This window comes from Sander lucioperca, chromosome 9, assembly GCF_008315115.2.
Source record: "Sander lucioperca isolate FBNREF2018 chromosome 9, SLUC_FBN_1.2, whole genome shotgun sequence".
NCBI classification, from domain to species: Eukaryota; Metazoa; Chordata; class Actinopteri; order Perciformes; family Percidae; genus Sander; species Sander lucioperca.
Genome location: NC_050181.1, coordinates 33084940 through 33112131, shown reverse-complemented (window position 1 = coordinate 33112131; position 27192 = coordinate 33084940). Strand labels below are relative to the sequence as shown.

Here is a 27192-nt window from a genome sequence, read left to right as displayed (position 1 = left end):
CTTTCAAGCTGCTTTGGATCAAAGTCAGTCCCAGGGGATAATTCAGCAGAAACACTGACGTACTGCTGAATTCAATTTTTCAGACACATTTCAACACCTACTTGATCTTTTGCTTCACAAAAGAGGGAACTGATGTCCCTCCAGCCACTCGTCTTCTACTGGCATCGATTTGTTAGCTTCATCTGACTTCATCGCCGCTTTCGCAAAATCATTTGTTTTATGTTCACAAAAAATGTTAAATGTTCAAATAATACTAAACCTAACATCAAATTAGGATTGAAGAGGGAGCGCCCCCCACTGAACAAAAACAAGGGCAATATTCACATCTTACAAGTTGCGAGAGTGCAACCGATGTGCCACAGACTGAAGCCGAAATGTATAAACAGCGCAGGGGGGGAAAGAGAAGACGAAAAAATTGTTAGAATTGTTACAGTGTTAAAACGAACCCCACCCTTGCCACGAGATTAGAACAGATAAACAGTACATTAGGCTACACGCATCATCATAGTTACCGTATATACCGATATATAGCAGTTGCAGCCACCGCCATCCAGTTTTAGAAACACATTTGACTAAAAGGGAGGGGACAGGAGGAGGAGAACTTTCTCTTTCTGGGGTTGGGTTTAAATAAATATTCTGTTTTATAGTGTGTGTGTGTTTTTCTTTTAAGCCATCTTCTCCTCCGGCCTGGCGGGTTGGGAAGAGGGAGCGGCAGGGTTGGAGGGGGCTCTATGTGAAGTTCTGGAGGGGCTGGCTGACCCTCATGCAGGCCCAGTAGAAGGCCCGGACCAAGGTGACGAGAACCAGGAGCAGCAGCGCGGCCCACGAAGCGTAGATCGCCTGGTAGGTCTGAGCCTTCGTCCACGTTCCAGCCTGAAGATGACAACACAACAGAGGAAGTGGTAGAAAATCAGATGTTGCTCAATAAGTCTTTTGAAAAAAGGGGAATTATAAGCACATTCCGAGTATGGTGATTATAATGAGCCAGCTCCAGTCCAATCAGGTAACAAGCAACCATGCACCAGAGAGCTAAAGCTACAATTACACTTGAAAATGTTCCACACATTTATAATGTGACCCATTTATTGTACAAAATTAAGTATCCAGTGATTTTTACAGTTCAAAGATGAAGCAGTGGTTCATTATGACAGCATTACAGTATTTTTTTTTTTTTTTTTATCATCAGACACAAATTTACTTACTCTAACTACTAATTATGCATCCATTGTCTGTGATTAATCCACCTGCACCAGACTGATGCAGTGACACCAAATTGTAGCGTTTTAAAAGCACACATTTTCATGGAAGTATTTAATACTCCAGAGTGACTGAGGGGGTAAGAGAGAAAATAGCTCTCCCATCAAGTATTGAGTGTGCAGCTGCTCAGAAGAAAACTATTTAATGAAGATGGTTAAAGTGACTTTGAGAGAACCCACAGGGAGTTTCTGAGAATATTGAAACATGAATTCCTGTTTCAAAGTCACAACACTAGAGCAAAGCTAATATGGGTAGAGAGAGTCAAAATAAAATGATGAAACTTGATTTAGGAGGCATTTTTTTCATATATATTGCACTGCTCTCAGGAATATAATTTAATTCCTGTAATAAATAATATTCATATATTTCCATTTTTGACACCCAGAGATCTCCTGATACACACCCCTGGCTCAGATGATTACTGTTATCTATAATAAACCACCGAGCATGTTTAAGCCCAGGACTAGGAATCCAGGTAAGGTGCTGTGTATGTTATAGTAGGTAGGTGTCTGTGTGGTTGGCCACACTGTCAGGCAGATGCTCCTTATCATTATTTAAAGAGAGTGCGACTGGCAGTCCTATCTAACCATGAGGTAATCAACACAGCTCATACAGGCTAAAAAAAAGATCAAATATGCTTAAAAGAAATGTATACCTCTGCCTTAAATGAATTATTTTCCCTCTTCTCCTGTAAATGATGTGTAAGGTTTTAATGATTCCGAAATGGGATCTCTTTCTCTACATATCCTGATAGACACTCAGAGGTTTTTTGTGTTAGGCAGTAGGAAATAACACTTTAAAAGAAACTGTCACTTTTTTTTTAAGTGCTGCTTTATATTCAATTCAATGTTCAATTTGTTCAATAAAAGAATGTTGGAAATGCTTTCCTTTCATTTGTTTAAAATTCAACAAGCAATTTGTTGTATTTTAGCAGAATACTGAAAGCAGCAGAACTGAGTACACTTTAATATCTCTTTATTTATCGCAAGTAATATGGTTATCGCTATATATTCAACAAAGTTATCACATATTTTCCTCATATCGTTCTTCTTTAGTGTTTAATAGCGGTTGGCAAACCAGCGTAGAAGTGCATTCATGGGCTCTCTCAAGGTGCATCTCACTTTCCTTATTTGATATCTCCTCGCTCCTCGGTTGAACCGGAAGTTGTTCTAGCCCTTCTTCGTGAAGGCTGTGCCAAAGTATATTATTCCTCCCCAGGGGAGCGAGGATGGAGGAGGTATCTCTAAGGAGCTATGAGCGAGGATAGAGAGAGCAGCCTTCCTAGAAGCCGTGCATCTGAAAGCCGTTGCTTACTCCGCCCATACAGCTGACAAATTCACGTGACGCTTCAGAGGACAGGACGTCTCATCCCTCTAAAACACAGTTCCTTTTTCCTTTTCCTTTCCCGCATCTCTGCCACGATTTCCTCTGTGGGACGGACTAAGACGTGAGGGAAGGGAAGCAAGTGGCGGAGCTGGGGATGAAATTTAAGGGAAGTGAGATCCACCTTCAGCCTAAATCCACTCAGGAGTGGCTGCTGAGTCAAGTGCAACACCTAGTGGTAAGATTTGGCATACCAGTCTGGTGTTTGGCTTAGTATTAAACCAGCTTGAAAATGTTTACAACGGCACAACTCTACTTTTGGCTCATGTGGCTGACTCAGGGATACACCACAGCTCCATTAAGTTACAGCTGTTATGGTGATGAATCTTCTTAACTACCCTCAATTCTTAACTACCTTCATGTACTGCAAAAACACTGTTTCCTTATTTCTATTTAAATGCAGTCTGGAAATAAAGTTTGATGGGTTGTTGCCAATAAAGTTTATTGACGCGGTGTAGAAATGTAACTGCCAAAACCTGTGCTCTTGTGCCATTCTTTATTTAAAATGTAAACAACCTTTTTTATTAAACACAGTCTGGTCTCACGGTGCACCAGCATTATGCAATGTTGTCAATACAGCATATTTATTGTCTGCACATTGCTTACTGCTCTCCATGCTGGCAGGCAAGTATGCATCCTGTGCTCAGTGGGTCTATACTGTGGGGCACCATTTCATTCTCATCTTGCACCCTCTGCTGTTCATAAAGCAGAATGTATCAACTATCTACTTGTCTCTATGAATCCATGTCTTATATTCTACTGATTGTCTAGAAGATTGTGATCTGTAATTTGGAGATCATTCTACTGTTCTCTACTGCACTCTTATTTTAACCATTTAAAAAAAGACTTTAAAAACAGAAAATATAAAGTGCATTGTGAGCCTTGTGTGGTTGTATGCACATAGAACTGAGAGTGAAATAAGAAAAGGGAAAACAGAAAACTAGCCAGGAATAATGGAATCTGCTCTGCTATAGTGGGTGTTGCAGCCGGTGTTGCAACCTGAACACTGCTTACAGGGAAACTAGGTTTTGTTTGTGCTGGATCTCACTGACAAATAGAGGCCTGTCACATTGTGTCTGGAGAGCAGCTGCGAGGTGCACCCCCTCCATGTTAAACAAGCAATGACAAAAGGACAGATTGTAATCATACTGCTTCCTCCTACCTTTGTTTTATCTGCAATTGTAAAGTTTTTCCATTATAAAATAAAAAAAGAGTAGGGCTGGGTACATAATTCAACACCTTTTAGGCACCGACCAAATTGCCTCTGAAGTATCATTATCAGAAAATGCCTCGTCATTCAATACCCAATTTCAATACATAAGGAGCAAATCTAATCAACATCAGTGAGCCAATAAGCATGCAACATGCTTCTACCAAGATCTAATAAAGCTGCTGATTGGCTGGCTAATATTACACGACGTGAAGACACGCAGGAAAAACTCTACGTTACACAGAGTAGTAGGAGCTGAAAAAGAATAAAGGATTTTTGCCGTAATGTTAATGTCTAATGTTGTAATTTCCTTTTGTTAAAATGGATTTTATAAAATTAATATCGAAAAATAAAAAAACATCATTCAGGAACTGGTATCGAAGTCCCGTTAATGGCATTGGTACCGATATTGAAAATGTTTGAACGATACCCAGTGATACAAAAAAAAAAAACAAAAGAGGACAGATTTAGAAAAGATGATTTCATTTCTAGCCTGCTAAAAGGTTGACGCCTACACGCCAGCTATTGATAATCTTTGATTAATTAGGTTTTCCATCTCTTGGATGTTAGTATGATGTGTGCTGGCATCCACTCACCATCAGCCCGGCAGCGGAGATGCTGAATAGCAAGCAGAGTAGAAAACACCACAAGCTCCGCCTCCGGGGATACCTCTGACCAATGGAGGAGCTGGAGGGCCAACAGAGGAGAGAAGGGTGGAATTAATTTGATCAGGATATTAAATTAAATACAACACAATGACTATAACCCTGTGTTTGAAGTATAAACCTTGTTTTCACAGTGGGCATTTTGACTTGTCATAGTAGGAAAAGCACAGGCGGCTCGGTCTCTGTTCCTCTTTGATAAAGCTTATAGTTAGGGCTGGCCTGGACTGACTTCCTATGACACACTGAGCTCCTCTCTCTTTCCATCTGTGTGCATTCATGTCTCTTTAATGCAAGTTACTAACTTAGTTCCGGGGAGCTTATTCCCCGGAGTCCTTATGCTTTCTCGCCTCGCAGTTTTCCTTGGATTGTGGTGGCACCTGGATCGAGGTTGCAGCTGCTGCTGTGGTCCTGCTTGACGCCCTGCTACGCCCTGCACTGCTACTACTATTAGTTCTAGTCATAGATCTATTATCTTTATTGTCACTTTAATTGCTACTGTTCATCATACTGACTGCAATAATTATTATGTCATATTTCTGTGTGTCTCTCTCTCCCAACTGTCAGCAGAAGTTGGCCGCCCACCATCTGAGGTTTCTGCCCGTTAAAAGGGATGTTTTTCCTCGCTGCTGTCTCACCAAATGCTTGCTCTTGTGGGGAATTTCTGGGTATCTGTAAATTATAGTGTGGTCTAGTCCCACTCTATCTAAAAAGTGTCCTGAGATAACTTCTGTTACGATTTGACACTATAAATAAAATTGAATTTAATTATTTTTAGTGTCCCAGTAAGCTACAGTGAGTCAGCACCAACACTACCGGGATGCTGAAACTGCAGCAGCTAGTCCTTTTAATTAATAAGGATGGGGGGTTAAAATTTCATTTGGCATCTTTCTTCCCTTGAATCACAAACACTACTCCAGGATCAATGGGAATGTAGAACCTTTTTTATTACTGCTGCCAAAGCAGGTAAACTCTTTGCTGGTAAGTGCTGGGCTGAAATAACACATCAAGTATGATGATGGTGATACACCAGCACAACTTAAACCCTAACCCTGTCCAGGTTCCAGGACAAAACTTTGTGTGCCTGACAGATTCCAGAAACATGTCTCTAAACTCTGTTCTGACTCTGTTAATGTAATGTCATAATTCTAGGTGTAACCAAAAATAAAAAAATAAATAAAAGAAACTGCAATATCAAACTGCAATATCACATATTTGCAATACATTTTAGCATCTCAAGCACTGATACTGCATCACATGCCTGCCAATTCCTGTCCCCAAAGTCCAATGAACTTTGCTCACCATGTTAAGAAGCATACTGTATGCAGATAGAGATACAGGAATGTGGTTTGTAGCAAGTTATAATGAAACTCATGAGGTACAAAAAAGCTAAATTCAACAGATCACAAACCTCATGATGTTATGAGACACTCTGAAGCCAGCGAGGAATATGCAGTGGTGGAATGTAAGTAAGCAAGTAAGTATGTAATGTAAGTGTACATTTGAGGTACTTGTACTTTACTTGAGTCTTTTCTTTTCATGCCACTTTCTACTTCTACTCTGCTACATTTCAGAGAGAAATATTGTACTTTTTACTCCACTACATTCATCCGACAGCTTTAGTTACTTTACAAATTAAGATTTTTACACACAAAACACATGTAGTTTATAAAATCTGATGTTATATTATAAATTAAACTACCCAACGATATACAGTACAGGCCTACAAGTCCAGCAGAAATGAGAAGACTGTTAAACACACAACTATTTGGATCGTTTCCAGTTTCTAAAATGTGAGGATGTTTCTGCATGAGTACAATTTACTTTTAATATTTTAAATACATTTTCCTGATGATACTTACATACTTTTACTTAAGTAACATTTTCATTGCAGGACTTTTACTTGTAACAGAGTATTTTTACAGTGTGGTATTAGTACTTTTACTGAAGGGCCTGAATACTTCTTCCACCACTAGGAAAATGTGTTTCAGACTCTGAAGCCACTACCTGCTCCCTCTTGTGTAGGCTTAATTTAGTAAAAACCTTCCGCTAAATGCCAAAGGATGTAAATCTACAATGTAAAATTACAGTGAGAAGGAAGGGACGTGATGGATGGATTGCATACAGCTACTTACACTTTCCTGCAGTGTGGGCACCTGGCCAGCGTCCGGTCTGTGAACTCTGTCCACTGAAATCACAAAGAGAAAGACATGTCACCTTCAGCTTCAGCCAAAAACCAACATACTTGTTTGTCAAATTATCAGCTATAATAATACCAGTACCAACAGTACCAGTATTACATTCACTGTAATTAGAATCCACCTCAATTCTAAGTTTAAGTACCAGTGTTGTTGCTGCTGCTTACATTTACAATCAGAATTTTTAAAATGTTATATCAAAAGGTAATGTATCTTTGTTTTTGACATTGCTCACAATATAAATGTTTACATAAAGCAAAAATGTATTCGGTAAAAAAAAGTTAGTATTGCTGTGCAGGAAATAGAAAAGTGCAAAATCCTTCAATGCTTGTTTATTACATGCTGGCATTTGGAATAAGTGATTTGTATTATGTGTTTGTCGTGGCCAGAAGGTTTTTATATCAGTGACCTGTGACTTATGGAGGGGGATACTGCAGTAAAAAAAGGGACAAATGAATTGTCTATGACGTTTGTCAAATGCCAGGAAAAAGAAGAAAAAAAATACCCATCACACGTTCCCTGAGTTGAAGGTGATGTCATTTTTTCATCTCCTGGTCAACAATCCAAAACACAAAGATTCAACTCGCAATGATATAAAATGGGAAAAAGCAACAAACCTCACACACAAGCTGAAAACGGCACGTTTGGCATACCTGCTTGATAAATGACTTAAATAATCTACTGTTGATACATTTCTACCAATACTAATTGCAAATCAATACAAATGCACTGATGGGGCTAGTACTTTGACTGCAAGTAAAGGAGGCAATGTACAACTTAAGGATACGTTCCTTGTGGGATTACAGACCTCTTATTTTAATGTGCCTGCTGCTGTCTGGGTTGATGACATACTTTAAGATATTTAACACAACCATCCCAGCTCTCGCCAACAGGTGATGCCAGCCAAAAAATGAGAAAGAAAAATAGTCTTATCTCAGGGAGCAGACATTCATTCACTCCCTCCCTAACGTTGGGGTGTGATACATTTGTAAACCCTGCAAAGCAGAATACACTGTGCATTCGTCTTGTTCTGAAGAAGAAGAAGAAAAAAACACTCTGTATTGGAAGCACAGAGAACATTATCACTAGATTTGCGACAAAAGGATCACTGCACCGCCACCCAGGGCAAAGATTTGTGTTTTCATGTCTTTAAGCAGGTTGGAAAGGTCCGACTGAATGCTAAACACCCTGAATCATCCATCTAACGTCTAACTCTTATTCTTCTCTTTATCTGACTCGGCCGCCCTCCTCTCTTTCACTGTATATCCAAACCATCTTTACCTGTCCCATGCATTGTTAAAGAGCAGCGAGTTCACATTCTACTTCCCCCCTTTAGCACAAAATGGCCTGCATACATCAGCACAGACTTGATGGAGTTATTATCTACACCAATAACTCAACATTTACTTGGCCTGGTGCGAAGATGTTTTGGCTTCTCGATAATTAACTGCTCTGGCTGTGCTACAGTACGTTTCAAAACAAAAACTTTGCAGGCCTACTGTAACTGTCAAGATATTTCAGCTACAAATGATAAATGCTCCACACGAAAAGCCAAAAAAAGCAAATACCAAAGCAGTTTTATTATTCAATTATTGTGCATAGTAAGGCATCACCTCTTCATAAACACTTCTAAAGGATATTGGCTCCCTATAGAGAATGTGATTTTATCGGTTGTGTCTGTTTCAGATAGTTGTTATTCAAAAGAGATCGAAGAGTTGGGGACCTGTGCCAGAGACTTCATAAACAGTGCTTGACAATTGTCATCGATGCTGATAAGGGTATGTAGCTGACGCTGGAAAGTCTATATTTGTTGCCTTGACAACATCAGAAATTAATATAAGTGATTATATTGTATGTACGATTGCTAGGTGGTTTCAGTTTTATACATTATTATAAAACATTGTTCACTGAATTTCGGGTTCTTTATGAGCTAAAATGAATGTATTTTGTATTTTGGTATATTCAGTACGAACGACTTTTATTTTGGTAAGCTACAAGATTCAGGACCGGATGTTTTGGTGAGAAGCGCGAACGGAGGAGAGAAATGGCGACCGTGAATAGCAAACTGTTAAGCTCCTGTTTTGTTTTATTCTACTGCTGGTCTACCAGGCGAACACGTTTTCAGGGTGTTCCATCATACTTCTATAAGGAATAAAGGTGAATATGGACATCAGTATGAAGTGTGGACTCCTTCATGACCAAGGTAGTTACAGTGAAAACGTGGCCTAAACCCATCGTACCGAGGCTTCAGAGTGCAGTTCTGCTTCATATCCTGCTGTGTACTTCAGGCTCCAGAGTGCAGTTTTAAATACTAAAATTCCACCTCTGGTAATCGATGGACAGTTCCACAAGAAAGTTGTAAAGAAACGATGATTGCAAATGTTAAAAAGGTGCTTAGGACTGTAGATAAGTATTGATAAAAGAACCAAAGTCTTGGTACAGTCAGAGCTTTATTTTGTCATTCAAATAACACATTTCAGAGTGTCAAGGGTGTTTGGTTATAAGTTGTGAAGGTAACTGTAAATTAAGTTGAGCAAAGTGATCCATTGTCAAATGCTGGAATTCATGTGTTAGTAAGTTACTCTATTCTTCTACTTAAGGTGTTAATTACTGAAAGGTTTAAAAAGTGTTAAATCAGAGTGAATCTTCGTCTCAATATGGTGAGGTAGCTGGACAGAATGATTCCCCTTCAGAAGAGCACATAGTCTTAAACTCTACTAACGCAACGGAAAAGGAGAAGTTAGAGAGTGTTGGAACGACAAAATCCATCCGTGAGAAACATATAACACCTAAGATGCTGGACATTAAAGAGCAAGAATTAGCTCAAAGAGAAAGAAAATTCAAGTCAGCATATGAGAAATGGAAAACTCATGTTAGGGATGCTCGTACAAAATTAAAGCAAGAGTGCTCTGAAAGTGACTTGTATAACATGATGGATGTGACTGAGAAACTTGAGTCTGAACTCAGAGTTATACGACAGAATTAAGACTCCAGACAGCCCCAGATCAAGAAATTCGGAGAAAAATTGATGCATGTGTAGCTGTAGCTGCAGACCTATTGGGACTAATGAGAGTACGACTGACTGAGGAAGGTGAAGAGTTTGACCCTGAGGCGGAAAAATCAAGGTTACGTTTGCTGCTCGACAGTGAATATGCTAAGTCCATATATGGTTCCACAGCTTCCAGAGCCACTGTACAAAGCCACCACTCCAGCCATCTCTGAGTCACCAAGTATTGCAGCTAAGAGAGCAGAAACAGCTGCACAGCTGGCTGCTAAGAAAGCTGAAATTGAAAGAGCTTGAAAATCAAAGAGACATTGAGGTAATTGCAGCAAAGCTCAGAGTGTATACTGAGGAAGAGTCGAGGGTAAAGATTGAGAAACAGTCCTGCGTGCAGTCAGGTGGAAAAACCTAGTCCACATTCTCATCATTCAGGAGCTCAAAAGGAGCAAGTCGCGACTAACGAAGCATCTCTAGTGCAAACAGTACAGGAGGCGATGGCACTCTCTCGACTTCCAGTGCCAGAACCCTCTGTGTTCTCTGGTGACCCCCTGAAATTCACAGAATGGAGCACAAGCTTTAAGGCTCTCATATGCTCGAATCCTGCAGATAGGTTGTTTTACCTACAAAAGTACATCGGCGGAGAGGCAAAGTCTGCTCTAGAGGGAAGCTTCTACAGGAAGGATGAAGAGGCCTATCATCATCGTCTAGCTGGAATCGTTATGTCACACATCAGCTGGATCAAGCCAAAGACTATCCAAGCTTTAAAGAGTTTGCTTCATTCATCGCACAGGAAGCACGCATAGCATGCAATCCAGTGTCATTGTTGTATGCACTAAAGACCTCTGAAGAAAAGTAATTTGGAGAAACCAAGCGTCCAAAGGCAAACACATTTGCCACTAATGTGAAGGCCTCTGAAGCATCAAGCATCACAGTTAAGCCCAAATGATATGGATGATGAGAACAAGAAAGATTCCAACAGATCAAAGAAATGGAGCACATCAGCTAATAACTCAAACCCGGGAAAGTGTATGTGTTGTGGGGAAAACCACTCCATACATAAATGTCAAAGGCTAATGGAAAAGTCTGTGGAGGAAAAGAGAAAAGTGGTCTTGTAAGCTCTGTTTTGCATGCCTAAGAAAAGGACACAACTCCAAGGATTGTAAGAACAAAGCCATGTGTAGCATATGCAAAAGGCACCATCCAACTCCATTGCATGAAGACTCCATTGCATGAAGACCGTCCGTCAGGAGGTTGGAGCATCGTAGGAGGTGAACCACAGCTCGTGAGATCTAAGGATGTGACTGGTCTGTGTCATCGCTTATCAGTCAGGGAGATTCCACCTGTGACACCGGCTGCTGTTATTAGAGCGCTTGAGTCCGATTTTGCAGACACAAGACCAGGAGAAAAGACCATATCTCAAGAAAATATTCAGTTCTTGCAGGTCGTAAAAGAAAGAATTCAGCAGAACGAGTGTGATCACCTTGAGATGCCCCTTCCCTTGAAAGTACGTCCTTACCTCCCAGACAATATGAAGCTTGCCTTAGTCCAGCTGAAGCACCTTAAAAAAGGAAACTGGACAGAGATCCTAAATTTAAAGATGATTATGTGAGACTTATGGAAGGAGTCTTCAAAGATGGTGATGCGGAGAGAGCAGACAAGCGATCAGAATCAGGAAACACATGGTACATTCCACACCAAGGGGTTTACCATCCCAGAAAACCAGATAAAATCAGGGTCGTTTTTGACTGCTCTGCCAAGTATGAAGGCACTGCCTTGAATGACCATCTGCTAACAGGACCTGCTCTCACAAATGGAATGACTGGAGTGCTCTGCCGGTTCCGCAAGGAAAGTTGCACCTTCACAAGTTCCTTTCCAGCAATCGAGAGGTGCTGGAGTCTATCAGTGTCACTGAACCTACTAATGAGGTGAAGAATGTGGATCTCAGCTATGATGACCTTCCAGAACAGAGAGTCTTAGGAGTACGGTGGAATGTGGAAAAGGACGTCTTCTCCTTCAAGATCTCACTTGCCAAGAAACCATCCACACGATGTGGAATTCTCTCCATTGTGGCCTCTTTGTACGATCCGTTAGGATTCCTAGCCCCGTTCATAATATCTGGAAAGAGGGTGCTGCAAGAGATGTGTCAGAGGGGCATTGGTTGGGACGAACCACTACCCAAAGAGTTGAAGTCAAGGTGGAAGAGTTGGTTAAATGACTTAGGAAACCTTAAAAAGATTCAGATCCCTAGGTGTTTCACACCTGAAAACTTCGGCAAGGTTCTGAAAGTTGAGTTGCATCACTTTTCAGATGCTAGCAGTCAAGGCTATGGACAGTGCTCATACATCAGATTGGTGAGCGAAGATAATGTACACTGCGCCTTGGTATGGGTAAAGCGAGAGTGGCTCCTACAAAAATTGTCACAATCCCAAGATTAGAGCTAAACGCAGCAGTGATCTCTGCTGTGGTGAGCAGTATGTTGGAGGAGGAGCTGGAGCTCAGGGTTGACAGAGAGTATTTTTGGACAGATTCCCAAGTAGTTCTTGGGTATATCAACAATGAAGCTTGAAGGTTTCATGTCTTTGTTGCAAATTGTGTCCAGAGAATAAGGGAAACCACAAACCCAGGACAGTGGTACTACGTCGACACAGTGGAGAACCCTGCTGATCACGCCTCGAGAGGCCTCAAAGTAGCAGAGCTGATCAACTCAAATTGGTTCATGGGGCCCAAGTTCCTATGGGAGAGAGAGAAGTAGTTACAAACCAAGGATCTTCAGAGCTGCTGGTGGGAGATCCTGAGGTTAAGACAATCCAAGCACTGAAAACTGAGGCTGCGAGGCAAGCTGAGTTTCAAGAGCGACTGTCACGTTTCTCAAAATGGACCACAGTGGTAAACGTCATTGCTCGGATTCAACGATTAGCTAAGAGGATAAATAAGTCAACCCCCTTAAATGTGGAGGAAAGAAGGGTAGCACAGCACTTAAGGCAGTGTGTTCCCTGTAGAAGAGCTCATGGGCCACCAGAAGAACAACGGATCAGATCTACCCACAGACCGCGTTGATTCTTCACCACCATTCACCTACTGCGGCATGGACTGTTTTAGTCCGTTCTATACTAAGCAGGGTCGCAAGGAAGACAAACGGTATGGTCTCCTGTTAACGTGCCTATGCTCCAGAGCAGTCCACATAGAGATGTTGGAAGACATGACGACTGATGCATTCATCAATGCCTTATGGCGTTTCATAGCCATCTGTGGAGCCGTTCGATATATCAGATCAGATCAACTTTGTGGGAGCAAGAAATGAATTGGAAAGAGATGAAGTAAACAAAGAAAGAGTAAATGCATATCTGGCAGATAAGCAGTGTGACTTCCTCATGAATGTGCCAGGCTCAAGTCATGCTGGGGGCATATGGGAACGGCAGATCAGGATAGTCAGGGGTGTGTTATGCTCAGTCATTGCACACAGTGCTGGAAGGTTGGATGATGGTTCTTTAAGGACATTCCTTTATGAAGCCATGTCCATTGTAAATAACCGCCCACTCACTGTTGACAGTATTAGTGATCCCACAAGCTTAGAGCCACTAACACCCAACCATCTGATTACCATGAAATCCTCTGTTCCTCTGCCTCCACCAGGTAAATTTGTAGAGGAAGATTTGTATGCCAGAAAGCGGTGGAGACGAGTGCAATATCTGTCGGAACAATTCTGGAACAGATGGAGAAAGGAATATCTTGCCAACATCGCTCTTAGGCAAAAGTGGCATGCTTCAAGACGCAACGTGCAAGTTGGCGATTATTGTGATTGTCAAGGAAGGAGAGCTCCCTCGAAATGAATGGAAACTTGCCAGAGTTCTTGAGGTTCGTAAGGATGATGACGGACTAGTTAGGAGAGTTATGCTTCAGATAGGAGAGCGGAAGTTAGGAAAAGGAGCTCTCAGCAAGCCATCCATTGTTGAACAACCCATTCAAAAGTTAGTGGTTCTTGTAGAGTCTGAATCAAAAACAAATAATAAATAAATAAATAAACCATCTGCCTCTTAACTCAGTCAGTCACTCGTGTATCCCTTTCTTAGTGTAGGGAATCAAGTTTAACCTGTGTGTGGAAAACAGTTTTCCCAATTGATATTATAACATGCAACTGTGTGTTGAGATATTTACATGTCAATTTGACTGAAGAGTTTTGTACACTGTTGATTAACCATATTGCTCAGGTTTACATATGTTCTTTGAGTGATCTTTAACAAAGTGCTTGGAAATTACCATTTATTTGTTTGAAGAGTGTGTAATGTATTCAACTTTGTTATTAATTTAGGGCGTTTTCACACATACCTCATTTGGTCCGGACTTTCGGACTTTTCAGTTTGATCCGAACGAAAATTAGAGGTGTGAAACCTCCCCCGGACCACGGTCCGGATCAAAAGACCAAATTTTGGTCCGACCAAAAGAGGTGGTCTCGGTCCGGACCAAACTGAACCATGGTCCGGTTCGTTTACAGTGTGAAAACATTTTTTGGATGGTTCGGACTTTCGGACCAAATACAAGAAGCTCTGGCAGGCTCTCCTTGTGTTACAAGACCGGGGAATAGCTCCTTTAAGGAATAGCTTGGTGCTTAGTGTGTAGGCTACATGAGAGAGTGAGAGTGACGGTGAATGCGCTCAGAGCAGACAGCTGTCGGCTATCAGAACAGAGAATACATCAGCAGTTTATTTGTTAAGTGGTAGTAAATGTACAGTGTAGGTTTCCGTTTGTCTCTGAATAAATGCTCCAGAAAGAAAGTTCCCGTATCTTGCTTCTCAACATCACAACAAAACAAAAAGAGCCGCGGCAGTGGGGAGAGCAGCAGTCAGCTGAAAAAACTCAGACACAGAGAGAGGAGACGAGAGGTCGGGGAAGCCTGTCTACAAACCAATCAATTATAAGTATCTGGAGACGCAGCTCACGTATGTGATGATGGCAGGGCGTAGTTTTGTCACGTATAGATCTTTAGTGCGCTTGCATAACTGCAGTGTGAAACCAAAACTTACCGGATCAAATGTATACAATGTAACAAAAACATGAACCTTGGTCCGGACCTTGGTTCAGACTTTCATGTGTGAAAACGCCCTTAATCAAAGGTATGTTGCCTTCTTGGCCAGGGCTCACTTGTAAAAGAGATTTTAATCTCAATGTGATTTTTTCCCTGGTAAAATAAAGGTTAAAAAAAATAAATAAAAAAAAATAAAAAAAATTTGGTGGGAGTGTAGCTGACGCTGGAAAGTGTATATTTGTTGCCATGACAACACCGGAAATTAATATAAGTGATCTGTACGATTGCTAGGTGGTTTCAGTTTTATACATTATTATAAAACATTGTTCACTGAATTTCGGGTTCTTTATGAGCTAAAATGAGTTGTATTTTGTCTTTTGGTATATTCAGTACAAACGACTTTTATTTTGGTAAGCTACAAGATTCAGGATCGGATGTTTTGGTGAGAAGCGCGAACGGAGGAGAGAAATGGCGACCGTGAATAGCAAACTGTTAAGCTCCTGTTTTGTTTTATTCTACTGCTGGGCTACCAGGCGAACACGTTTTCACGGTGTTCCATCATACTTCTATAAGGAATGAAGGTGAATATGGACATCAGTATGAAGTGTGGACTCCTTCATGACCAGGGTAGTTACAGGGTAATCAATTAATGGCTTTTTAAATAAATCCTACGCTACAGATGCAATTGTTAATAACCTATGCTCAGAAAATGATAGTACTTTGCCGTTTTCAAGATGTATTGCTAAAATACAGAAAAGCAGAGACTTCAGGAAGCCACTGCCCCTGGCTATGAAATAGTATGGAAAAAAACCCTGTGTTGTTTTTACACTGCAGTTTTTGTATGGATGAAACAAATGATATATAATGTGTTAACTAGTGAGCTTTAGAGGTGCTAAGCTATGCTAAGCTAGCCAGCTGCAGACAGACGGGCATGTGAGTGGAATTAATCTTCTCTTCTAACTCTCAACATGGAAGCAAATTTGTGTAACAATTACCAAAAACGGTGACAGTGTTGTAATTCTAAATTCCGTGGGTATTTCTTAAAAAAACATTCACAAACAATAAAATAAAAAAATGGCATTTAAGTTTATGTTGTATGTTGGGTTTTTTTAACAGAGAGAGTGTGTACCAGGAAGGTGTTGCTGCAGTGTCCACAGGAGACTCGGGCCCCGGATGGCTGGGGGTCAGGACTGGCCGGACCAGGATGAACTGGACCCAGATTAATTATCCTCTTACTGGAAAAAGGGACAGAAACACAAAGTCAACATTCACACCACAAATTACTCAAGATATTGCAGAGATTATAATCCCTGCCTGAGCAGGCGTCTCACTGACAGATTAGCACTAACACTGCTTTTCTACAACCAACCAACTTCCTCAGACAACTATAGTCACTCAGAATCACGGATCACACAGCAGCACAGAGACGTGTCTGCTTTAGTCAGCTGGTTTGAATACAAAACAGTAACCGTGGAGGTAAACTCTCCAGAGAAATTTAATGTAGGAAAAGTGGCCTCTTAGGAATATATACAACCTTTAGGCATCACTTAAGCTAAAACTGGTTACTTCTGGTCAACTGTAATAAAACCAGGAATGTGAACAATTTCATCGTAAACATTGAGAATGCCAAATTTGTTTTTCTGAAAACAAATGTCATCATCTCTTCTAATTTTAACCATATCTGTGAAACAAAATTTCCAGTTCAAAGAAAGTTCAAACTGAAACTCATTTCGGGAACTGGTTTTCTCCTTTGTAACTGAGGAGCAATAATGTGCAATAATGTCAAAGCAAAATACTGGTTAATGAGTAAGTCTCGAAAATGCATGTCATTTGGTTGGACGTTTTGCCTTGTGCATTCATGACAAAATATTTAAACCTGCAAACTCTAATTAGCCTTCTGCCTTACTTTATGATCTGCACTGAGGCTGACAGATGGATTAGGTGTTTCAGATCTTTATGACCACAGGTTTTGTGATGGACAGTTTAAAATTATACATATTTGCATGGCTAAAAACGTGGCTCTTGCACATTTTACACCTCAGGCATTAAAAAAGGCATCTTATCTAACTAACCAATTACACTAAGCTGTAGCACCTTAAGGGCTTCATAAGGGCTGCCAGAGCCATTCATTTACAGAGACTGAAATCAGCGTTCTGTTTTTTTACAATAAAAATTCCAACACACTGGCATCTGTTTGACCTGTAGAAAATGTTTTTTAACGACTTTTTGTTCAGATTATTCCCCAACAGAAAGCAACTGAAACTTTTTCCTTCCCAAACTGTAATGGAACTTTCAGCAACCCAGTAATGTTTTTTTATGCACTGAAATTTTAATAAAAAAAGTGACATTAACTATAACTCATGAAACTTTTCCAGTTTACTTTAAGCTGTTTTGGTGAGACTTGTGTGCTCATTTTGCTCCCTGATATTATAATATGAATGAATTCGCTTAGTGTGCATTTGGTTAGTACATAGAAATAAAGTGGATTTTGTTTAATTGATTTAATTTTATTTCTATGGGTTAGTAGCTACTCTGCAGGAATTTAGTGCATAATTGAAGCAGCTATGCTGAATGAATGTTTTTCAGCTGCAAGGTGCAGATTGAAAATTAAACCTCAACATAATGCCTATTCCCATACGGAAGATATGCAGAAGTGAAACACATGATGTGGCTGTTCTAATAAGGCTGTTATTTCCTCATCCGGCTCGCTGAGCTCGGCATATAAACTGCGCTGGGAGCACAGCCTTAATTGAGGGACAGCTGCTCTCAATGCACCTTGTTTCCTCTGCTTCACTCACACTCACCCACACCCACACACGCCACACCCACACGCGCCCACAACCACACCCACACACCCACACACCTCACCAATATGGCCGAGGACAGGCGATCCTCTGGGAAGTAACTTTGCAGATGAGCAGACAGTTGCAGGGGCAGCGGACATACTTCTTCCCTGCTGGGGCATTCTTAATGGGCTGCAGAGGGAGGGAGAGACACAGAGGGAAGAGATAAGAAGACGGTAGAACAACGGATTACAATAGGAGTAGATAACAAGCCAATTATTCTTGATGGATGAGAATCAACCAACACTAAGTGGGGGAGAGAGGCTTTCTGGGAGATATTTGGAGTTGCAGGGTAAAGCACCAGTCAGTCTGTCGGCGCTTAAGTGTCCCTAAGGTCGGCTTCACACTGGCTGCGTGGCGTGAGCGTGTCAGCTGCGTGGCGTGTCCGTTTTTATTTCGGCTCCCATGTTAACAGGTTAGAGCAAACACGTGCATGCTAGAAATAGAACCGACGCCTATTTTTCACGTGACACGCAAGCGTGTTGGAAGCGTTTCCAGGCAAAATAGAATAGGAAAAGATGTTTATATGTCATTTTGAAACAAATACATATTAATAAATGACATGTTGATGTTTGAAAGTCTCTAGGTTTTGACATCAATGCAGATATAAATGTAATTTAAAAAAAAATAATAATAATTATCGATTTTCAAATATTGCACCTGTCAATACAGTACGAAATATTCTGTAGCCTATTTTGCCGTCAATACTGCCGATGTTGTCTTTGCTGTAATCAAATCAGTATATATTTATGTTTAACATTAAGTATACTGCTTGAGTGCAGTAAATCAATGGGAAACATCCATGTGTACAGACAAGGCAAGCAGCAGCAGCAGTCAGACACGTTTCTGGTGTGCAAAGACATAGAAAAATCCACGCAGCCGCCACGCAACTGACACGCAACAGAAACGCCACGCTCATGCCACGCAGGCAGTGTGTGGCCGGCCTAACTGTTCAGGAGCTACTTGTTGTTCAGGAGCTGCTTGTTGCTGTTCATACAATTATTTTGTCAAATAATGAAGTCAAGCGCTCACTCTTTGCAATCAAAAGCAACATTTTTGGTAAAAGTCTTCTAGAGGCTTTCTGCAAAGCAATAGGTTTATCTAGCACTGCCTATAACATTAATATCAATATAGAGGGAAATATAGACAAAGGCTTCAAACATGTGACTTCGGTATGATAAGACTTGATCCCGTACAGCAAGCTCCTACAGTACATTAGAAGATTTTTGTTGCTGTATGTAGAATCCACATTAGTTACACAATATCTCTTCACGCCTGGCTTGATTTAAGCCCAATCCTCCAATTTAAGTCATATAAACATAGACATACTGAATGAGTGTATTCTTTTAACGACCAGGTATGCAGTAGGGCTGCACGATATGCACGAGGAGAATATGCGATATGCGATAACGTTGAATATTGCAATAATGACATTACTTGCAATAAACAAACAGATATTAAAGTGTTCTCAGTTCTGCTGCTTTCACTATTCTGCTATATTATAAAAAAAAACTGCTGGTTGAATTTAAAACAAATGAAAGGAAATAATTTCCAACCTTTTATTGAACAAATTGAATTTAAAAGGCACCGCTAAAAAAAAGGACGGTTCCATTTTAAAGTGCAGTTTTCTACTGTTATTTTCTTTCAACTGACACAAAATATCTGCGTGTCTTTCGACATATTGCGCCCTAGTGTGCAGCCTACTTTGTATCATGTCACTAGGTCACATAATACAGCAGACCAAATTCAGTTGTCAAGGACATAGTTTGAGCTCACGCAGAGAACTGAAACTTGAATCTGTACACCGGTAACACGCCTTCCTCTGGACCTAATGGAATACCCTGCCATCTGTCCTGCTGATGGTTCTCTCCACTGAGTCATTAAACTCTGACTAACCAGATCAGAGTGAGTCCTGGGAGTTTCCTGCTCCATCATCAATGTCACAACAGCTGCGGGAGTCAAGTTTGTATCTGCACTATAGGGAGGGAGGTATTGATAGGGAGTAAAAACTGATATTACAAGTAATCATTACCCAGTGGATTGTCAAATTCATTATAGAAATCCTATAGATATGCGTTAGTGTCAACACTTGTATTACTGTTATAATGCAGTCTAATACAACGGCCTACATTCATGAAAATGATAATGTTGGTCATTTTGGAGGCTGCAGTTTGTGTTGCCGTTGAACTGATTTGCATCATACTGACAGTCTATTAATCTATTACTTTAAACAAAGTAATGTGCAGTTGCAGGAAATTAACATTTTCCACAATATAAAGCTATGATGTTCTTGAACGTGACATCTAAATATATAGCCATTGCTTCTGCTGTCTAAGCTGGTCCCATGTCGCTGCGACTGAGTGACTGAAGACGAAGGAGATGCTCCGCCTCATGATTATAACCGTTAACTGCGACAAAGACGGTTCTGTGGCAGTGAAATAACAATATATATACTGTTTATGTGCAACTACTTATATCAATTGTCATCCCACACAACTTTAAGCTCATTAAACTATTTTCAAAAAAAGTGCTGTAACAGTTTCACTGGCATTGCTCCCATTATCCTCCGTGACACGCTCTCTTCCACTTTGCCCGACAACTCTTCTCCAAAACAAACAGCGCTGAGATAACAGAGCTCAGCCCATAGCTTCACTCACTCCAGCAGATAGTATGCGTGAAATAAAAACAGGACACGTAATTTCACTAACTAACCGTGTATTGTGAACCGCGTGTAGTGATTTAAAAAAAAAAAAACAGCTGTGTCTCAAAGACCGGGCAACAGCCGGGACATTGAGAATCCACGCGCGAGAGGTGATGGATAGTTCCAGTCACTTCGTCATGTATTCACTTGGTTGAAACAAGAGAAGAAAGCCTCACTGATGTGAAGAACAGGACAGAGAAACATATATAAATGGTCTCTGCCCACTGTATGCCAACACTCTGGTAAGTCCACTCACCCCGTCTCCGCCCGGGCATGCCCCAGCTGCCGCACATTTGTTGACAAACTCCGACGCACACGCGACGGTGAATTGGCGATTGTTCTCATGGACACACACGTTCTCATGGACACACACGCGCGATATCAACTGGCTAGTTATCCTCCAGACAGCGACGGACCACGTCTCTTTTTCTTTCTCTCATTTCGGCCGTGTGACGCGCGTGCCCGCTCGCGGTCTGAAGCGCGTCCGCGCTATTGTCCGAGATGCACTTGACGGACTTTTTTTTTTTTGACGACCTAGTTAAGGCGGTAGGGTTCCCCAGCTTAGGCGGCGCCCAAGCTGCAAAGTGCTGCGGGAAACCCTGATCACTGTCAAATTACTTGTGATACCCGTACCGGTGTAATTACAAAAACATAACGATGAGACCATTGTCAAGATGAAAGGTGGGCTCCATCTACTGCCATTTGTGTTGCTGGTGGTCGAGATTCTCAACATTTGGACCACTGCAGGGTTTCCCCCAGTGTATTGCAAGCCGGTGGCCCACCGGGCATAAAGCATGATTTATGGTTCTGTGGAGGCTCCACGCAGAGCTTTCGCCGTAGCCCACGTAAGTGGCCTGAAGTTTATACTTGTGCGTTGGTGTGTGGGTCGATATTTTTAAGAGAATAGCAGGGCCGGCATGTGTGCGTGTGTGTGATAGAGTCCGGATCGGGCTGAATTTGAAATTAATGAACTTGGCTTTCAGTCTGGGGTTTATTTCAGACACAGCACACACTGTGTACAAAACTTAAACTTATTCCACCAACTCTGCTCCGGTTGCATTCAACATGTCTGCTTCCACACACACTGAGCTCTCTTAAGGCCCAGACACACAGACCAGACGGCCGACCCTCGGCAGAAAAGGCAGTTGGACTGATCAGTCTACCCGAGTTGGTCAAAAAAGTGCCTCGGAACACACCAAAGCGACGAGACGTAATAGTCACCATAACAGCAGGCGGCGCTAATCTGTATTGTCGCCCAAAAAGACAGACTGTCATGGCGGCTTGTTCAGAGTACGATCTCATATTTTACTAAAATAGTTCACTGAAACGTGTTTCTGAAAACATTTTAAGCGAGAAATAGGCCATGCAGTTGCTGAATCTGTCTTCATTTCAGATCGACAAAGATTGGACTAGACTAGAGAGTCACGCTCATTCTGCTCCTTGTTTCCGGGTTAGCACTCTACCAATCAGATGGGTCATTTGAGTCCAACTGCTCCAAAGGAGCCGCAGCATCATTTTACAACAAATGCCTCATCGCGCTGATGTGACCGAGCCCGACCCAAACCTTACCATAATTTCCGTCGGGTACCGTCGGGACCCGTCGGCTCGGGTCGGGTATCCATGCCTTAGTGTGTAAGGAGTGTGTGGTAGAGTGAGTGAGAGAGACAGTGATTAGCTTCGGAGCGAGTGCCGACTCTAGAGTCATAGTGAGAGAAACAAAGTGTCTCCCCTGTGCTTTCTGATCATGGTGGGGAATCTGTAGTAGGAAAAGTTAACCCTCTCCTTGATTTCATGTTGTTTATGGAGAAGGAGAACCAGGAAATGAGTAGGGGGAAATGCAACACTACCAGTTACTAGTACTAGTTAAATTTTTCGAGAGGTGCACATCAGGATACGGCGTAGGGTCTGGTGTAGGATCCGTATCTCAACGTAACAATGTACGTAGCCGTGGGGTAGATTTAATGCAGAAGCATAAATTACGCTTTAGCCAATGGGGATGATTTTTTAAAATACAGTTACAGTGAGGCAGCTCGGTTGGAAACTTAGAGATAGTAGTGGTGTCAACAATAATCGATTCGGCAATGCATCGGAATGCGGGGCATGCACGATTCAGCATCGATGCGGCAAAGTGCCATAATCGATTATGTCACTGTTTATTTTCTGGCCTTGAGTGGACAATAAAGTTGTGAAGTTTCAATTACTTCCGGGGGCATAACAACAACAATCAAGATGGCTGAGGCGGAGGGAGATGACCGCGATAGACAGGTAATTAAAAACGCACCCAAAGCTTGGAAAGCGGACATCTGGGCACATTTCGGATTCTACGAAGTTAATGGGAAACTAGACAAGACTTACGCGGTGTGTAAAACCTGCCACACTAAAATCAAGCACGTTGGCAATACAACTAACTTCACAAACCATGTTGATCGTTGGCATCCTGAGTTGGCTTCAACAACAACAAATCACTCATTCAAAGCACTGAAAGCAGTGATTTATGTTTTCTTTTTCAGGTTTGAAAATGCCATATCCAATACCCTGTACCATTCAATTTTATTTTATTTAATGACATTTATGTCAAAGATACAGGAGAGTGATAATACACACATAGCAGCCAATAAAATCTGTTGTTCAATATCTGACTGCTTGTATTGCCTCATGACTGATGAAAAATTTGCCTTGTTGTGTGCAGTAGAATTTTGATGCATCGTAGAATCGAATTGAATCGAATCGTTACCTGGTGAATCGTAATCGAATCGAATTGTGAGGGCAGTGCCAATGCACACCCCTGTAGAGAAGTCATATTTTCAAATCTCCAGTTAGCTTTTAGCACTGACTTAATGTAGGGCCCTATGGAATCTGTGTTTAGCTTTTATAAATTCTCAATTTCGCAATTCTGTCCATGATTCTGTTATCACAGAAACTATTGGACTCTCCATTAATGCTGCAATTAGTCTGTCTGGTCTGAGCTGTGCCCTCGTTGCAAAAAGACACTTGCAACCGGGCCTAACAACTTTTCTAGGGGAAACCCTGTTTTGTATCAATATGTGTCCCCTTTCCATCAGCATTTCACTTGGTCTTGGTCAATAATTCTGGCACTGTTCATTTTAGACTGACAACGTGATTGGAAAAAAACCTGTGATGATAACATGCTATACGAACTTGTAGGTAACTCATTTACAGTAGTAAATAGTAAAGTATTCTGACCACAGGCATTAATAAATCAAACTCTCACATGTGCTTTTAGTCTAAATCCTGTCTAGTTGATTGAGTCACAAAGATCTAACATCAAACAGGCCTGACAGATCAGAAGATGAATGTTTAGCTTTTGGATTCATACAAGTGTTAAATATTCATATAGTATATCCTGTTATTTGTCTACACTAGGTTCACATCATAAACCATAGCTAATATTTGAAAAAGGCCCTATAGCACTTTTACAATAAGTCTGACGGTGATTGTTTGGTGCACATACAAGTTCAAATGCACATACAAGTTCAAATAACATCGCCCTCACCTGACCAAACCAGCCAGATTACATAAGTAAATGCTCCAGGTTTCTTATCAACCTAATTATACCGGTCTGGAGTGAACAAGTCCTTGGATCACCTGGAAAAACAACTTTCCATTTCATTCCATGTTGCTAATTTGGTGGTCATTGTTGAATAGAAACGTATACAGACTGCCCATCTCTATAATCTAATTTATAATTCATGATGTTAAAAAGCTATACACATTTAAATGGTTGATTCACTACCAAAGAATGTTTAAATAGGGTTTATAGGGACTATTAGTGACCTCACTGTGAGCTGTGTGGATTAGCCAGAGTAATGAGGATAATGATTCTGGAAACTTCTAAAAATGAATTTTCATTGCTTTGAGCAACAAAAACAAAATGCCATTCTTCTCCATTGTACTGAGATAATGCAGACATCCTAGAGACATATATCTTAAAGTCTAGGTTAAATAACACCATAACTCCTGTGTGGGTAGACACCACCAGAGGTTTATAAAAGGGAAATATGTTTTTGTAATTTGTGTGAAACAACCCTTTAATAGAAGATACTGGTTAAAGTTAGTATATGTAACTTTTTAATGTTTCTAAAACTCTGTAATGTTCCATTTGATGGTCACAAATGACGTGACCATCAGTGAAAAGAACGCTATTTTTATATTGTTTTTATTAATGCCTTTGCCCGGCTCCGATTTTTTTCCATGAAGTCACAAAATGATTTACAGCAGTCGAACGGCGCTACAGAGCACACATTCTGATGGGTCACAGATTTCTTTGTAACACCGGAAAAGCCCATGCAGTCAGGTAAAAAGGTAGCAGGAGACAGGCCTTATTGTATTTTCATTTTATTTTAGAAGTTATCTGATGTACTTATGGCTGATACTGGGGCAGGGCCATTACAGAAAATAAGGAAATTAAAAGAAGAACTGAAAGCTAAAAAGGGAAAGTGAAAGACGACGGGCGAAATCACGAGTCATGATTCAAAACCCACCCCGAATTGGCCCTCAGGTATTTAATAGGTTTATTTCATTCATAACATAACTTTAGATTGCGCGACGTGGTTGTACGTCGGTAGCCGACATTACATTACGTCCCCCTTCCATTTAACGCGTACATTTTATTCCTTTTACTCCATGTTTGTGTTGGCCTACTATTTTCTTTTCCCTTGTCCCCCTGTACTTGTGTAATGCGTCCGTGGGTTTCAAGAAATGCGCTATATAAATCTAAGTTATTATTACGTTGGTTGCTTCAACAAACTCCTATTGCTTTGGCTCGTAACACAGTGACAGTGATAGCCGGTTTAGCTCACGATACATACAGGCTATGTAACCGTATGCAACACTTGAAATGCAACGATGCATCTGTAGCGAATTCTCTTATGGCAAATTAATTATTTTTTTTTAAACATTCATCACAACTATATGACCTTCCAGTAACACTAATTCAGTTATATACAGTGGGCAATACAGCACCGTAAAGAAAAGACCTTTAGGACAGCAGATGTGGTAAAAACACTTACAAAACACTGTCCAAAGGGGCCACTCGAATCAACACAAACTGAAAGTTACAAATAGCCACTTTAAGTAGGCTATTTGTGCATGTGTGTGTTGCAACTGTACTGTATGTACATAAACAGATTGTGTGTGCTACATATGGCTGTGCAGATACACTTGAAACCTACCGTAGCTTCATTGCAAACCCCGCACTTCACAACATGCTGGTGGATCTTTCCCTCCACAGAGATCAGGCTCTGACACACCCTGCAGCTGATGACAGGTGCACTGCCACTCTCTGGGGACGTGAGAGGGGAGTAGGGTGGAGGGTCCTCCCCAAGGAGCACCGAGGGCTGATCAGGGCTGGGGAACGGAGGGAAGCCTTAACAGGGAGGGTGACAAGGAAGGGGAAAGAATGGTGAATACAATGAGGGAGCACATTCACAAGATTAACACAATGGACTGGAGGGGGGAAAAAAGGCTACATTCCCATGACAAGTAACCTCTTATGTTACGATTAACAAGATAATACGATTTGGTCTCGAGGTGAGCTGAAAGGAGCTTTAGAAGAAAAACACTCCTGGAATGCTGAGCAGGGTTAGTTGCAACAAATAAGCATTGAAGTATTAGTGAGGGACTGAGAGAAACCTTACAAAGAATGAGTGAGTAACTGGGACAGTTTAATCATTCAAAATCAGAAGCGACATACAGTACTAACTACCTGCTAAACCCACTCTACATTTCGAGCAAGCAGACTATATAGCAGTTTGTGGGAGCAACACACAATTGGAGCCATATCTCATGCCTTTTCCATTTATGTATTGACACACAGTCCCTCCCTATGTGAGCTGCCATTGGTCGCAGCTCTCTCTAGATTCTAGCAGCTTCACTCGCCATCCACCGTAATGGCTTTCTCATATGTCAATCAAATCAGGTGTTTCTCAGATGCTAGCTAGCTAAGCGGTACAGTTGTCTAGCCTGCGAGTACAGTGGGCATTATTCAGCAGTTGAAATACATGCAACAATTTGTGTTAGGAAACGTTAATAAAATAAATCTTAACGATACTATTTCTAAGCTGCAAACCTGAAGCTTTGCGCAAGGTTTGCCGGTGCTAAGTAGAGCTAGCTATCAAAGCTACTAAATAACGGTTGCTAGGTTAGCAAGTCAGCACAACGCTGATTCCCTTCCGTCTCTCCTTCACGTCCCGACTGCATTCAGCACATTTCATCCCCCAGGAGATGAGAATAAAGACATCCTCTGGAAGCTTACAGTATGCCCTACACAAACACAGTCCCGACAGGATGGTTCACAGCTGAGCTAGAAGGCTAACCAGAATGCCCTGTCAGTGGAGGCTAATGTGAGCTAGGCTAATTGAGGCTGGAGGAGAGAGCACCATGGATACTCACTCTGTGGCTTGTTGGGCACACCGTAGGGCGCTGCGCCGGGAGACACCCCGCCGTTACCACTGCCAAGAGCACCATCTCCCAGATCTGATAGTAACGGGGACCTCTCGCCGTCCGCCATACCGAGAGCCAGGCGTGGGGGGGAGTGAATGCAGACCAATACGGTGTTGTATTGTTGTGTCGGAAATGCAGGCGTCACATGATCACACCACCGCTGCTCCTGCTGCTGCTGCGGTAACGGAGCTCGGAGGTGTGGCACTGCCCACCCAAGGATGCTTCAGTCCTTATAGGTCATAATGTACCTGTGAAATATGTGTTAATGCTTTTCCAACAACAATTGTGTTTGTGTGACTTTTTTTTACATTTACTGTAATGTAGTGACAATATGCAACCTTTATTTCAACCCTTAAAATGTAACTTATTCTATGTATCCACGGATTTTTTTGTGTGTAGGAATATCCTGCTTCACAATTCAAATTTTAACAGTGGTGAAAGAAGTGGCCTAT

General features: G+C 41.4%; 1 protein-coding gene across 1 annotated transcript; it reads right to left on the bottom strand.

The window, feature by feature from the left end:
• Positions 1–235: 235 nt before the first annotated feature.
• pip4p1a (phosphatidylinositol-4,5-bisphosphate 4-phosphatase 1a) lies at positions 236–26948 on the bottom strand. Its single transcript, XM_031286076.2, has 7 exons — positions 26690–26948; positions 25471–25664; positions 17603–17709; positions 15864–15969; positions 6648–6700; positions 4447–4537; positions 236–873 (listed from the first exon to the last, which is right to left on the bottom strand). Exons 1-7 carry the CDS (start codon positions 26805–26807, stop codon positions 730–732), a joined length of 813 nt encoding a protein of 270 aa, XP_031141936.1. The 5' UTR covers positions 26808–26948; the 3' UTR covers positions 236–729.
• Between the last annotated feature and the right edge of the window lie 244 nt (positions 26949–27192).